Raw genomic sequence first — 13,602 nt, forward strand, 5'->3', positions numbered from 1 at the left:
CTTGCAAAGATATTGACGAGCTACAGCACCACCTAACCACTGTGGCCAGCAGTCGCGGAACCGTAATTAGTGGCGATAACGGCTTGTAGTTCCCTGAGTCTGAGATTCGATATTTATTGAGGGGTAATGGTTTGTGAGCGGTTAATTTTCAATCGAACTCCTTTGATTTTCATCTAATAGCCGGTCTCTAGTACCGCAGCCAAGCCAAACTCATCTATAACAGAACCCGCACAACACACAATAAGCCTGCTCCTGTTGTCTAGTGAATCCTGGTGTAGGTTCATCGGAGTTGCATTGAAGCACGCATTTGCATGTTCTGCGTACTCTTGGATCCACTAAATCATGTCAGGAATACGCCCAGATCAACTCATGGCTCGTGATATTACATCTGGAAGGTTTATGCAAGTATTTCACAACTGATATCAGCAGTATCTATTTAACGTCTTCGGAAAATGCCCGCCGTCGCTGCAACCACTGACCTGGCTACTCTCTGGTTGGTTGCGAAGTCACGCGTGCACCGAGCATCGCTCTATCGAGTGTATGGTGGGTGAGTTCATCTGCGTCATCCCTGCAAATGTGAATCGGATCAATAAATCATCATCATGGACCGATGTTCGCCAAACCGTACCAGAAGAACTCGTGGAGTGCATCCGGCACAAAATTTGAGGCCTTCAAGAAAACTATGTCAGTGTGTGAGCTAACATCTGTTTCGTGGTGCAAGGACATGTAAATTGCTTGGCTGCACCTCATACAATTCGTGTATAAAAGCCAGCGTACTTGACTCAGAAAACACCAACAAGTTTCAGCCATGAAATTCACTTCACTCACCACTGCAATTGTTACTGCCGCAGCAATGGCTGGCGTAGTTGTGGCATCCACCATCCCAATCGCACCAGGCGCCCAAGTGGCCCCAGTTGGCCCACCCCCACCTGGCCCGCCCCCATCCGGCTCGCCCCCCCCAGTTGGGACACCTGAGAAAGGGACCCCCGGGAAAGGGGACCCCAAGGAAGGGACACCTGAGAAAGGTGGACCCAAGAAAGGGACAGAGACACCTGAGAAAGGTGAACCCGAGAAAGGGACAGGGACACCTGATGAGGGACCTGTAAAAGGGACCGCCCCGGTCGGAGCGCCTAGGTGAGCCTGTCTTTTCTTGCTGTCTCCCGAGTCCGAGTTGCTGATAAGTACTTGTTTTCGCTAGTGCATAAAATCATTCATGATCGCACTGTGTTGTTGTCCAAAGAATTAAGATAGATGTATTGCTTTGTAAATGTGATGTCGAATAGAGTAGGCGATTGAAGAGGGTTGCAAATGTTAAAGCTTTTATGACAATCTCGATGTTTGAAACACGAAATTCTAGTTTTCCAACCCGCTAGCTGGAATACCCCCGACACATCAGCTCGCTCATTAATGCGGAGTAAACTACGGGTACGACATTCCTTATGATGACGTTAATGCTGGCCAGATTATCCCCATCCATCATCCTCGCCATATGATAATCAACCACATCAACCTCAAATACTTTTTTTTGGTATTTGACCCGATCCAACCTGCCAAAATCAAAGCATTACCCTCGAGCAATTCAACTTCATCAATGCTCTGAAAATTTTTAGGCTCTTCGAGAGCCACAAATTCGGCAGCAACGCCGTCGGGTGAGATACTCTCTGGACATGCAAGAAGCTCATCTGCATCACGAGGTTTGTCTGAGATCTGAGGCGCCCATACGAAGGATGCTCCAAGATCCTGTACAATCTCGATAGTAATGATACCAACCTCTTCACGAGTGTGTATGGTGAGTAAGCAAATTTCGGAATTTTACTTCAGGGCGTCAACAGTCCTCTTTTGTGCTCGAATTCAAACCATCTGTGTTATCATATCTAAATTATATCTCCACGAGTCTCAGATGTCCTGGAGTTCCGCCAGGTTCTGCCACCTCCCTTCACCTGAGTTTTTCCGTGGACCAGGCACAACTAGTTTTGCCAGACCGGTTGGCAGAACTCCTGAGTTCTACCAACAACACTAGGGGGAGAGCTAGGTAAGCTGGCTCGAGCCTAGATCTGGTCTAATATTTGCCGACCCGTAAAGAATTTGCTGCCTACATCAGATTCAGATCTGACTTGTGTGATCGAAGTGAAGCTGATAATAACTCTGGAAAGTTCAATGACTAGTGCTGAGTCGATGGTTGCCGCTGGTGGTTATTCCCTAAGCTCCTTTGATTTTCATCCAATAACTGGTCTCTAGTACCGCAGCCAAGCCAAGTTCATCTATCGAAGTACATATTTGTACGATCTGCGTACTCACCTAGATCCACTAAATAATACATCTAGTAATGAGTGGAACAATTCATGACTCGTGATATTGGAAAGGTTCTATGCAAGTATTCCGCAACTGATATAACATCTATTTAACGTCTTCAGAGAACGCTCGCCGTCGCAATTTACACCATAACTACTGTCCAGACTACTGGTATGCTCTAGTTGGTGGCAGAGTCATGCTGGTAGCAAGCATCTCTCTACTAAGTGTTTATACGTGTATGGTTGGTGAGTTCGTCTTCTGCATCTCTGCAAATGTGAATTGGATGAATAAATCATTATCATCATGAACCAAAAAACTCGTGGAGTGCGTCCCGCACAAAATTCGAAGCCTTCAAGAAAAATTATGTCACGGTGCGTGAGCTAGCATCTGTTTCGTGATGGCTGCGCCTTATACTATTCGTGTATAAAAGCCAGCGTACTTGACTTGGAAAACACCATCAAGTTTCAGCCATGAAGTTCACTTCACTCACCACTGCATTTGTCACTGCCGCAGCGATGGCTGGTGTAGTTATCGCATCCGGCGTCCCAGCCGTTCCAGTCAGGATCCGTGCGCAAGGGGCACCCGAGAAAGCGACCCCGGACACGACGAAGCTCTGCGACAAACCTGGTGAGCACTTTTACAACCTACGTGCAGATCTTATACCACATGCTTATGGCCATCACAGATAATTCTGGGTGCTCAAAGGGTATTGAAGGCTATAACGATGGGAACGATTTTGGGTATACCTGCGAAAGTGAAGGGCACTTCGAGTTCTTGGCGAAATGCACGTACAAAGATTGCTACCGCTTGATTGAGGATAGGAAGAAACCCTCTTGTCCCGAGAAAATGATCAACTGAAGGGATCCCCCCAGTGCCTAAGTAGAGCTGTCTTTTCCCATTGTCTTCCGAGTTCACGTTGCTGACGTGCTTGCTTTCGCTAGCGCATAAAACAATTAGCATGATACGTGTAGGAGGGAGTGCTATAATTGGGGGTCATGATCACATTGTGTTGTCGTCCCAAGAATGAAGATAGGTACTTTGTAAACGTGATGTCGAATAAACTAGGCGATTGACGAGGGTCACATTGCGGCTATCTCGATGTTATATTTTATTTGAGAGATGTTTGGAACATTTCTAGCTTTCTTAACCCCCTAGGAATCGAAGTGCAGCTGCAGCGTCGGAACCAAAACATTGGAACACAGAACAGTGCATGTAAGACGGCGATTCTAACTGAGGACAGGAAAATGTAAGCGATTCTGTAACACAACATTGGGTTCAGGGAAGATCACAGACACAGGAGGGTCAAAACGACCGCGTGCGGGACAGGACTGCACATGGCGCAGCAGTCGCAAAAATGGTGGGATGAGTACGAGGGTAATACAACGGGTTATAAAACAATGGGGACGTGGGTGTCTCGTGTTCAACATCGTGGGGTGGACAATCATGCAAGCTAAACACTCGCGCACGTGTGCACGGGGACTTGCGCAAGAAAATGGACATCCTGAGACGAATCAACGACGATGAAAGTTACGACGAAACATGTATTCAAAGGTAAGAGAGAGAAGATAAACGAAAATCTGGGTCGAACGCGAGTATCTCGGTCACGAGTCAGCAAGCCGAAACCAAACTGCACAAATGTAATGCGACTGAAGATGAACCACAGTAATCACAGGCGAAGAATTAGCGACTAAGGACGGCAGATTCCAGAACAAGAGGACCAAATTTGAAGGAAGCCACAAGGCAAATGTCTTAATCGAAAAAGGAATTTATTTCACATCAATGAATCCTCCCTATTTCGTACAGTCCAAGAAGATAGCAGCACTAGCACTCTGACTCTTCATCGTTCAACTACCATGTCCCTCGGAAAAGACACAGACTCATTCAAGCGCGTCCTCCATCGTCAAAACTATTCTTCATGGCACTCGCAACCTGCTCCGCTTAACTCTTCTGCCGGCTCTATCTCTACGCCTGCGCCTGCGCCCGCGCCCACGACTGCACCCTACGTCGGAATCGACATCTACACCTAGCGCCAAGAAGAAACGGCCGAAGACTAGTACGTTTGTCTCTAGTTTTTATTCGTTATTAAGCGTTCTGACTTCACTAACCCTCTTTCGTTGTTCTTGTTCTCGTAGATATCGTGTATTCACAGCCAGCGGATACGGGGACGGGGACGAATGTGAATACGCAACTTGTGTATGCTATTGATCATCTAAAGTACGCATTACTTTTCATCGTGCGATGCGCGCGCTGATTGGTTTTTGGTTTGGCTTGCAGTCGACGCATAACCCTATGCGTCTTCAGGACATTGCCATTGTCACGAACACGCCGCTAGAGACTGACATGGTCCTCCTCGAGAAATTCAAGTCGCACGATAGGATTCTTTGGGATCCGAAGACTGATCTTTATTCGTACCGAGTGCGTCTATCTCGCCAGCTCTTCCTCTTCTCGGCCATTGACGCACCGCCAGCACGAATTCAGTTTTCGAAACAAGGCTGCGCTGCTGACGGAGATCCAGCGGCAGACGCGGAAAGGCGGTGGGATACCCGTGCGCGCACTCAAGGAGTCTTGGAAGGAGGCACCGCAGGCTATTGAGGAGCTGGAGAAGGAGGGAGAGGTGCTTGTTACGAGAACTGTGAAGGATGGTCAGTTGCGGATGGTATTTTGGAATGAAATCAAGCCGGATGATGAGAGTGGGGGAAAGCAAGTCGAGAAGGGTAAGTTTGGTGCTGTAGGATGCGCTCTGCTGATTTTTTTGGATAGAGTTTTTTGATCTGTGGCATTCGTTGAAAGTGCCGAATGATGTTGATCTATTGAAAGCGTTGCGTGCTGGTACGCTTCTCCTATTATCTCTTTTGGTTCGGTGTCTGATGGATACGATACAGAGGGGCTGCAGGCTACTGCGGAAGAGATGCCGATCCCGAAAGCACCGTCGAACATGAAGAAGAAGGGAAAGCGCTCGGCACCACGACAGAGACAAGCGAAGATTACGAACACGCATTTGAAGGGAGAGATCGATCTTTCGCGAGATTATGAGAGGAAATGATCCGAGTACATGCGATTTCATGTTTCTAAGGATCTTCATCTGCACGGTGTCGTGGGCGGGCGGGCGTATCTTTCGTTCTATGGCGATTCGAGCCACTTTTGCGTACTTCCGTCCAACCTCACCCCGCAGCTGTCCCTTTCGAGAACCATCCAGGCGGTGGTGTTTCCATCCCGACAGTTTCAGATGAAATATTGTCCTTTGTAGAAGGCGCAGTCTTTTCACTACCGACTTAGTTCATTCATTTGGTGAAACGACAGGTGTAACGTATTGTTATATATAACAAAATAAGACATCATTGTTACAAGACGAGACTGATGTCGTGCTTCCTTCACAAATTAGACAACAGGAGAAGACTGCCTCCACCCAGGACTGCAGTAACGGCAACGATCAAGGCGGTGGAGGCTGTGCCCAGGGAAACTCCGAAAGGACCATCCCAATTGGAAGGAACGGACAAGGTAACAAGGGAAGAAGGGACTGTGAAGCCTGCAGATGAGCACGCGGTGGCGTATGCTGATAGAAGGGGTCAATAAAAGGTAGAGATGGAAAAAGGGAGAAAGGTACCAGTAAGAGCAGCGGTTGAACCAGCGCGGGGGTCGGTGCTAGTTGCGAACTTTGCGATCAAGTCGGTGAACATGCATTGCTCGCAGGAAGTGATAGCGGTGACTGTGTTGGATGCGCAGAGACAAGAATCATTGGCTGCGCATGTCTGACAGAGATTAGATAAAGAAGGGAAGGGAATAAGGGGGACATACAGTGATTTGAGCGTTTGCGTTGGAGCATTGGGTCTGACACTGATAGATGGAGGGTCAGAAGGGGATATGAGGGATTGGGATTGTGTGTCTTACGTCGGTCAAAAGGTATGTATCGGTGACGTTGAGAAATTGGGTCGCATCGATAGTTCCGAGAGAACCACCAACATTGATAGATAAAGAAAGGGCTGTGAAGACGTTATATATATGAGGATAACGGAGAGAGTAACAGGAGACTGACCTTGACCAGCAAGCAAGAGAATAGAAACAAAAGCAATACGCATGATTAGAAAAGTGGGAACGTTATAGTGGGAAAGAAGGAAACGTTGCAAGGGTATTTGAGGACTAGCAAAGCGCTTAACTGAGCACTGGTTCTCTATTTTCGTTTGACATACACAGGGTCACACAGCTGGTCGAGTGAAAGCCTGAAGGAGACTATCTCCGACCCGCGTCCCACGTGATCACTTTGTTGACGCGAATTATTCAAACCATCACACTTCCATCTAACCCTCATGGCCCCAATCTCATTCAGCGGTACAATTCCTTCAAAGAAGAAGGCTGATCTTCAGGCTATCGCAGTAGCTCTGGACATCAGTGATTCTGGAACAAGAGAGGATCTACAAGGCAGAATCAAACGTCATCTCGAACAACACCAATCCAAATATGAAGATGACCCTACGTTCTCTGGTTTATACGGGAAGAGGAAGAAGAGCGCACAACCTCCTATAGGGTTAGTCCCCTCAATATTATAACTCTCATCCTCATATTTTCCTCAGGCGCTTCATCCCCAGTTCACCAGATGAACGGGAAGAGAAACCCCAGAAGAGCCCCCAAAACACCCGCAGTCGTCGTATCGTCCCCCTTGACCCACGTGAGACAACCCCTGTAGACGATATGCGCAACGTATCTATGATGCTCAAGAATCTTCCCATATCCCCTGACGCTGAGTCTACTCCTACCACATCTACTAGACCTTCTCCCCAGAAGGAGCAACGTAAACCAGAAAGCGCGCTACCTGTCGCGTCCGTTCAAAAAACGCGTCCAGCCTCCAAACCTATCGCCGAAGTGGCTCGTGAATCTCTCGCAAAGCTACAAGTCAGCGTGCAGAAACACACCCGAACCACCTTGTTGACAACGCGTGCCGTAAGTCTCAACTTGCTGTAGACAGTCAGACACTAAACACGTGTTCTTTAGGTCCTCTCGGACTCTACCAATATCTGGTTCATCACTGCTCTCCTCGAGCTATTCTACATCCTCTACATGATTATTCCATGGCAGACCTTTGAGGTCAGTGTTTGTGCACTCACCCTCAGTTCACGCGTCTAAGTTCCACTTCAGCTAGCACCAGGCTCGCCTAGTCAATTTTACCTTGCGATCCCCTATCCCCCTGCTCGCACCTTCTTACAACCACCCTTCTGGACCGTTCTAATCCACTGGTCGATACCCACCATCCTCATCCCCCTCATCTTCGGCCTCCTCGTCTCCTTCCACCCCGCTAATTCTACATCCGCCCGGACCCCACGAGTCATCGCACTCGATCCCCTCTCAGCTTCTATTGTTCGTCTGGCAGCCCATGTCGCCTACCCCTTCCGCGCCCTCAATGCGTCCCTCCAAGGCGTAGATGTTATCGGTCAGAAATGGCGCCTCTTGACAGCATCTGTCGTAGTGGCATTTGCGTTCGCAGAAGCCATTTTCAACGCGCCCGGTGCGTTTGCAGAGTCAAGGGTACGTTTACGCGCAGCCACCCCTAGGCGTACTGTCCCATCTGAAGATACGCCCGTCTCTATCACCGTCACCGGTGAATCATGAGTTTTGCTCGTTGTGTACATTCTACTATGTTATGTGACGACTCGTTCATGATCGATTTATCTCTTTCCTTTTTTTTCGTTGTGCCTTATCGAGTTGCTGTTTTGTTAGCGCCGAGACTGTATTTATTCTTTACCTATTGGCATTCTATGACCTGGAGTATTACTACTACTACTGTTTCTGTCGCAGCATTGATATGCGCGAGTTCTTTTATGTCGTGTTTAGTACCATCCCCTGTCCAATATATCAATATCGATATTACTATGGCGTGTATCATCTTGGATGTTTCCGTACCCTCATCTTGGACCTTGGTAAATGATTATTTGGTTTAGTGGCTGCCCGAGTCAGTTCTGCGATTGACTTGCGAGTACTTAGGTCAAGTCCGATTAAGACCAGCGAAGATCTTGGATAAAAGTAGGACAGAATACATTTGGATATGAATCGTCCATGAGAAGCCCGGGTGGATGATCCGCAGTGACTAGTCTCATTAACTGCGTCGATGAGTCCAAAAGACGATGTTGAATGGACGATGAAACTGTCCTCTCAACTGCTACAGCCGCTGTGCATGCAGATTTCGGCGATGAACATAATCCCTGACAGTACAAAATCTGAACATTGAAATCGCTCTTCACGTCAGTCAATATCAAATTCATTCGTATCGAGCGTTCAAGATCATTTCTATCAATCTGAAGGTGCTGCCTCCACTGCCTGTGAGGCACATAAATGTGCAATTGTCAAGACGACCACATCGACCAAGTCAGCAACGTCAACGAATGGTGCCATCAGCCACAGCACTAATTGTGCGAAAGCAGTAACACGATTCACCGTGACTATCCAGTAGAGTCCTCATTGGTGAGCAGACTAATTGGAGATATTGCCACCATAAATCTATCGATATTGTAAGGTGCAAGGGAGTCGAATATTAATCCTGGATGCAAAAAGTAGACCACTCACCGTGTCACTTGGAACACAATGATTGGTATTAACGCAGCAATGACTGTCCGCATTGCAAAGACCGTAACGGAGAACGCATGCTGCTAAAGCAGTAGTAACGACGACGGGGGAGGGGGAGTGCGTGATTTACACGAGCTTTGAAAACTGAGGGGACTCTGCACAGAGACTTGCTTTAATATCCAGGAAATGATATCAATGTTGTGGGAAAAACTAAACTTGGAAGCATTATTGGTCTGGCAAATTGGTTGCGCCTGGATGGGAGAACTTCATGGCGGATGATTTGGTGGAGCTCTAGAGTCGGCGGATTAACAAGCCAGAATTCGAACACATACTCGTTGAACTTGAAAAACACGGCCCGAGTGATGGAATTGAATAGGCAGGGCTCTTTCGTGGCTTCTACGAAGTCTTGGTTATGGATAGGGAGGTCACCTTAACAGCCATCAAAGATAACAGCAAGGTTGAACGTGTAGCAACGGAATGAAGGTATTCCAAGTAAATGTCCGGTCTAATCGAGAGGCGTACATGAATAATTCCATGTGTTTGCCAACCGTATCAAGTACCGATCCCTTGGTGTAAAATTCGATGATATGCAGCCAATGATGTCATGAGTTGGTTTATGGAACGGACACTGAATGTGCTTACGTGACACTTTTTGAGAGGGTATGCAACGCCGCGACTTGACCGCGCAGCACGACTCAACCTGAGAACGCGAGAGAACAAAGGACCATTTCGTGTAGAAGGAGCGACTCGGACTAGCTTGCTTCTTCCACAGGTCTGGCAAGAACTAATTTCAAGAACGATCTAGCTGTGAATCAATTGGATCGTGCTCGAATTACAGTCTTCCATGGAGTGCCCGAATGTGACCCTTGAAGAAGACAAAGTGCAGCGAAAGAGATCGCTCGCGCAATATACCAGTACACATGCTATAGTCTGCACGTGAAGTCCGAGTTGTTGTAGACCAAGATTAGGTGGGAATTTTGTATGCATATTATTGATCCCAACTCTAGTAGGACTGCTCAATTCTCAAAGGTCAAGTTCATCCGGGATCCGAGCACCGCTTGATAGGACCTAGAACGAGACGAGTCTAGGTACATGAATGAGCAAGAGAGCACTAAGAGTGTGAACTAGTATAAGATGCTCACCTTAGCGTGATATTTAGGACAAGGCTGAGGTGAGACGACACGACGGCGCTGCTGATAAATGAATATGCGGATCTGTGGCTGAGTGTCGAAGGTGAAACTGTACAGCACGCAGCACATGGTGCAAGATGATAACAAGGGGTATGGCATATATGTTGCCAAGATAAGAAACAACTAGATGAGGACGTACGATTGCCAACACCGCCGCGAGTATCGCATCACTCTCATGCAACTTCAGAAGTAGTAGTTACAGTAGACTATCTGCTCCGCGCATGTGAGATCAATTGGACGATCATGGATTTACAGATGGCGACGACAGTGGACACACCTTTCCGATTGCTGTCTGCGCTGAGTCTTGAGACTATTATTAGATTCAAGCCTAGTAACTGCATTTCACCTGGCCAGAAGGATTCAAGCTTAAGGAAACCTTGGAACGTCGAGTCCGAATTTGCATTTCTTCCCACGTGGTTGACCGTTGCGTTTCGGGTCTCCTTGCCGCTTACGAGATTCGGCCTCAGGTGCCGCGTTGCTCATACTTTTTCATCTCATCCGCTCATCACCTCACTCGCAATCTCAGCCTACCCAACACCTTGTCTCTTAGTGCCTATATCAATTCCTCCTCAGCAATCCTGACAAGCCCAAATGCCTGCAGTTAGGCGTGTTCCCGCATATACCAACACCAACATCGTTTGCTCCTCCGTCCAAAGTACTCTAATACTTGGGACCTGCTCAGTCGTTAGCACAAACACGAGTTCAGTCGGACCTTCTGCGCCCGCACGGGTTTCGCTATTCGCACTCATCATCCCAATTCGATGTGGTCGATGGCACTGCAGCACTGGATCCACATCATACATGAGCTCGGCCCTCAATGAAGCAGCCTGATCAACTAGCCAAACTCCTGGTAGAGGTATTCAGTGTGGTAACCATGGAGCAGCTAGGATGAACGGGGGTGCTGAAGGGGTCTACAGGTGCCACTTGAGTACTTGAGTGGTCAAGTACTTCTCTGAGATCCTGGAAACAGCCATCTTTCAGCGATGGCACCAGGAACGAACAGACTTCTACTAACTGCTACGATCTTGATAGCACTACTGAGATCGAGTGCGTGAACCTCAGCATGAGGGGGAGTTCTCTACCTGTAATTCACTAAAAGTTCTTATATGACCCATATCTACTTCGCAACTTGCATAAATAAGTACCACAACAAAACCTAGAATAAATAAAAACAAATTCTCCCCCTCCCTACAGACTATCCGCCCATCGAAAATCAATCGTATCGAGCATATCCTGGGCTACACCCTACTGCTAGTTGATACATAGACGCGCTCCTGGACAGCAATTGAAGTCATAGCGGTTGCTGTATCAGAGTTGGCCACGAGCTCAGCGTGGTATTCTCGAACACCAAGGATCAGGCGTGGTCCCAGCACAAACATCTGCATGACCAGGAAGATCTGAGCGAGACCAATATAAATTTGAGTGTCCAGGGAATGTGTCCTATAGAAATAATAAATCATGGTCGTATGTAGAGGTCGGTAACAGCTCGACATACCGCTGAGAGCATTGAAGAGAAGAAACCGATCTGGAAGCAAGAGATAGCCAGAAAACTAGCACGTGCAAACTTCAGCGGAACAAGAGAACCACATTCACATTATGAGCTCACCTCGCAAAGTAACTCACGTGAGTTTTCAGTAACATCGTGAAACAGTCCCCAATAATACCGCTTGTTGAGTGTTGTCGTAGTTCACGGAAGTGCTTCACAGCAATCCAAACCGCGAGACACAAAACAAGAACCTCCCATACAGTGGTAAGTATCCAAGTCATGAAACCCAGAAATACGGAATCTCCCGCGTAACTTATCATGCACTGATAGGTGCCAGAAAGAACGAGTTCCTCTGGTATTTTTCAATGAGCCTGATGTGCTTAAACATTTCATACATAATTAAAGCTTACCCCCTGAAATATACATCACCTGTATTGCGAGCATCACTACGTTGGCGAGTCTGATGGCCAGAAAGATGACAACGAGAAATATCAGCACCTTTCTGGATCGCTGATACATGGCATATAACCGAGCGATTATGATGACTTGGATGATGTTTCAGTCAAGTCAACGTCATGGAGGTGTATAGCTCACCGCCCAGTATTATATTTACAATGTCATCCGTCCAATCAATTGCGTTGTACATGATGAGACCTGACAAATCCAGCAACATTAGTTATCAGCTTCGGAAGATCAAAGGCTCGAAACAAACTGACAGCTAGGGAGTCGCTGTGATGAATCAACGAGTTGTTCGAGAATCTCACTCACCCCTGCATGGTAGTTCAGTGTTTGCACGAGAATGGAAGGCACCAGTGCGGAATACTCACTGCATCTGTCATCGAAATGGTTGGAACACTGGCTGCATGCCGCCCGTCACAAGAAAGAAACAGAGTCTATGCGATACATACCCAGCATGTATACCCTGATCATGAAAGATGGTTAATGAGTAACACCAATGGCTTAAACTTCCAAACGCACACAGCATATGCTATTCCAGCATAGCGCACCTAGGATATTTTGAAGTCAACAAAACTTGTACTCGCTAAGCGTCAATATTGAAATACAAAGTACATACAGTGAGATATAGAAAGGTCATCAGGGACCAGCGTTGACTCTGAAGTTGTATGGTCACGTCGTTCTTTTGAGGTAGGAATCCACTCACCCAAATCAGTTCAACCTATAACACAATTCTAAGCGAGTTGGTTGCCCCAGTAATGGGTCGACGTACCTCTTGTCCGAACGTAAGTCCTAGAAACACTATAATGTCAGTCGTCTTTTCGTACTTAGTCTTGCTCACCCCAATCGTACATTACCCCGACAGAGGCGGCAACTACGAAGGTCAGTCACTGTCGTCATGCGGTTGACTCCCTACGGACCTGCGAAATAGCTGAAAATAAAACTCGCATTGATGAGTGGCCACCAACTGAGATCGTTCGAGACTAGGGTCATACTATTAGAGGATGGGAGTGACCGAGTGGGGGAACTTGGCAGACGTATAACCATCGCATTCGTGCTTGATATACCACCGTCCGGCGCTTACATTGCCAAAGTGAGATTTGAGGGGTGATATCTGATTGATCGAAGTAAGGGTTTCAGCATGAATCTCAGTAGAAAAGCGATATGCATCCAGAGATACCGATAGGATCAAGGTAAAAGTTGTTGATGAAATTACAAAGCAGTGACTCGCGCGGAATGTTTGAACGCCGCAAAAAACCGGAGAACTATGATTTCGGCAACTTGCCAGTGGCCTAGAGGAGACAACAATTAATTGGATCATTTTTGTATAAAATATCTACATGTCTAGGGTTTGGCGTTGCCGATTGTGACCTTGCTCTGTCGTACGTGGTGTTTTTTGTTAATTTTTTGTTGCAGTTGCAAAAATACAAGAAGATGTCAAGTTACATGTCATGAGTCAAACCGTCAACCATTTTGGTGACCAGTCATACTGAAGCTGTACAGTCCGTTGATATGCAGCTAGGGATATGTCAATGATGCCATGAGTTAGTTTATGGAACGGTTGACATAGACACTGATGTGCTTACATGGCACTTTGAGAGAGTATGTGCCGCCGCGGCTTGACCA

At 47.2% G+C, this 13,602-nt stretch overlaps 4 protein-coding genes across 4 annotated transcripts; 3 read left to right on the forward strand and 1 right to left on the reverse strand.

The window, feature by feature from the left end:
- Positions 1-595: 595 nt before the first annotated feature.
- Positions 596-2,165, forward strand: BJ212DRAFT_1535142 (uncharacterized protein; the record flags this gene model as incomplete). The annotated part of the gene is made up of 7 exons (XM_041341808.1): positions 596-1,134; positions 1,241-1,263; positions 1,358-1,425; positions 1,611-1,694; positions 1,738-1,793; positions 1,901-2,032; positions 2,102-2,165. Exons 1-7 carry the CDS (start codon positions 809-811, stop codon positions 2,163-2,165), a joined length of 753 nt encoding a protein of 250 aa, XP_041188236.1. The 5' UTR covers positions 596-808.
- A 1,950-nt stretch (positions 2,166-4,115) lies between these two features.
- BJ212DRAFT_1385426 (uncharacterized protein) lies at positions 4,116-5,565 on the forward strand. The gene is made up of 7 exons (XM_041336800.1): positions 4,116-4,295; positions 4,327-4,345; positions 4,425-4,525; positions 4,567-4,707; positions 4,760-5,006; positions 5,053-5,121; positions 5,175-5,565. Exons 1-7 carry the CDS (start codon positions 4,146-4,148, stop codon positions 5,333-5,335), a joined length of 888 nt encoding a protein of 295 aa, XP_041188237.1. The 5' UTR covers positions 4,116-4,145; the 3' UTR covers positions 5,336-5,565.
- Position 5,566: 1 nt separating this feature from the next.
- On the reverse strand, positions 5,567-6,530 carry BJ212DRAFT_1467786 (uncharacterized protein). The gene is made up of 5 exons (XM_041338988.1): positions 6,326-6,530; positions 6,181-6,272; positions 6,088-6,126; positions 5,897-6,041; positions 5,567-5,845 (listed from the first exon to the last, which is right to left on the reverse strand). Exons 1-5 carry the CDS (start codon positions 6,366-6,368, stop codon positions 5,664-5,666), a joined length of 501 nt encoding a protein of 166 aa, XP_041188238.1. The 5' UTR covers positions 6,369-6,530; the 3' UTR covers positions 5,567-5,663.
- BJ212DRAFT_1385429 (uncharacterized protein) lies at positions 6,522-8,234 on the forward strand. The gene is made up of 4 exons (XM_041336801.1): positions 6,522-6,814; positions 6,876-7,227; positions 7,279-7,371; positions 7,423-8,234. Exons 1-4 carry the CDS (start codon positions 6,597-6,599, stop codon positions 7,891-7,893), a joined length of 1,134 nt encoding a protein of 377 aa, XP_041188239.1. The 5' UTR covers positions 6,522-6,596; the 3' UTR covers positions 7,894-8,234.
- The last annotated feature ends 5,368 nt before the right edge of the window (positions 8,235-13,602 follow it).

This window comes from Suillus subaureus (assembly GCF_016647635.1).
Source record: "Suillus subaureus strain MN1 chromosome Unknown BJ212scaffold_41, whole genome shotgun sequence".
Classification (NCBI taxonomy): Eukaryota; Fungi; Basidiomycota; class Agaricomycetes; order Boletales; family Suillaceae; genus Suillus; species Suillus subaureus.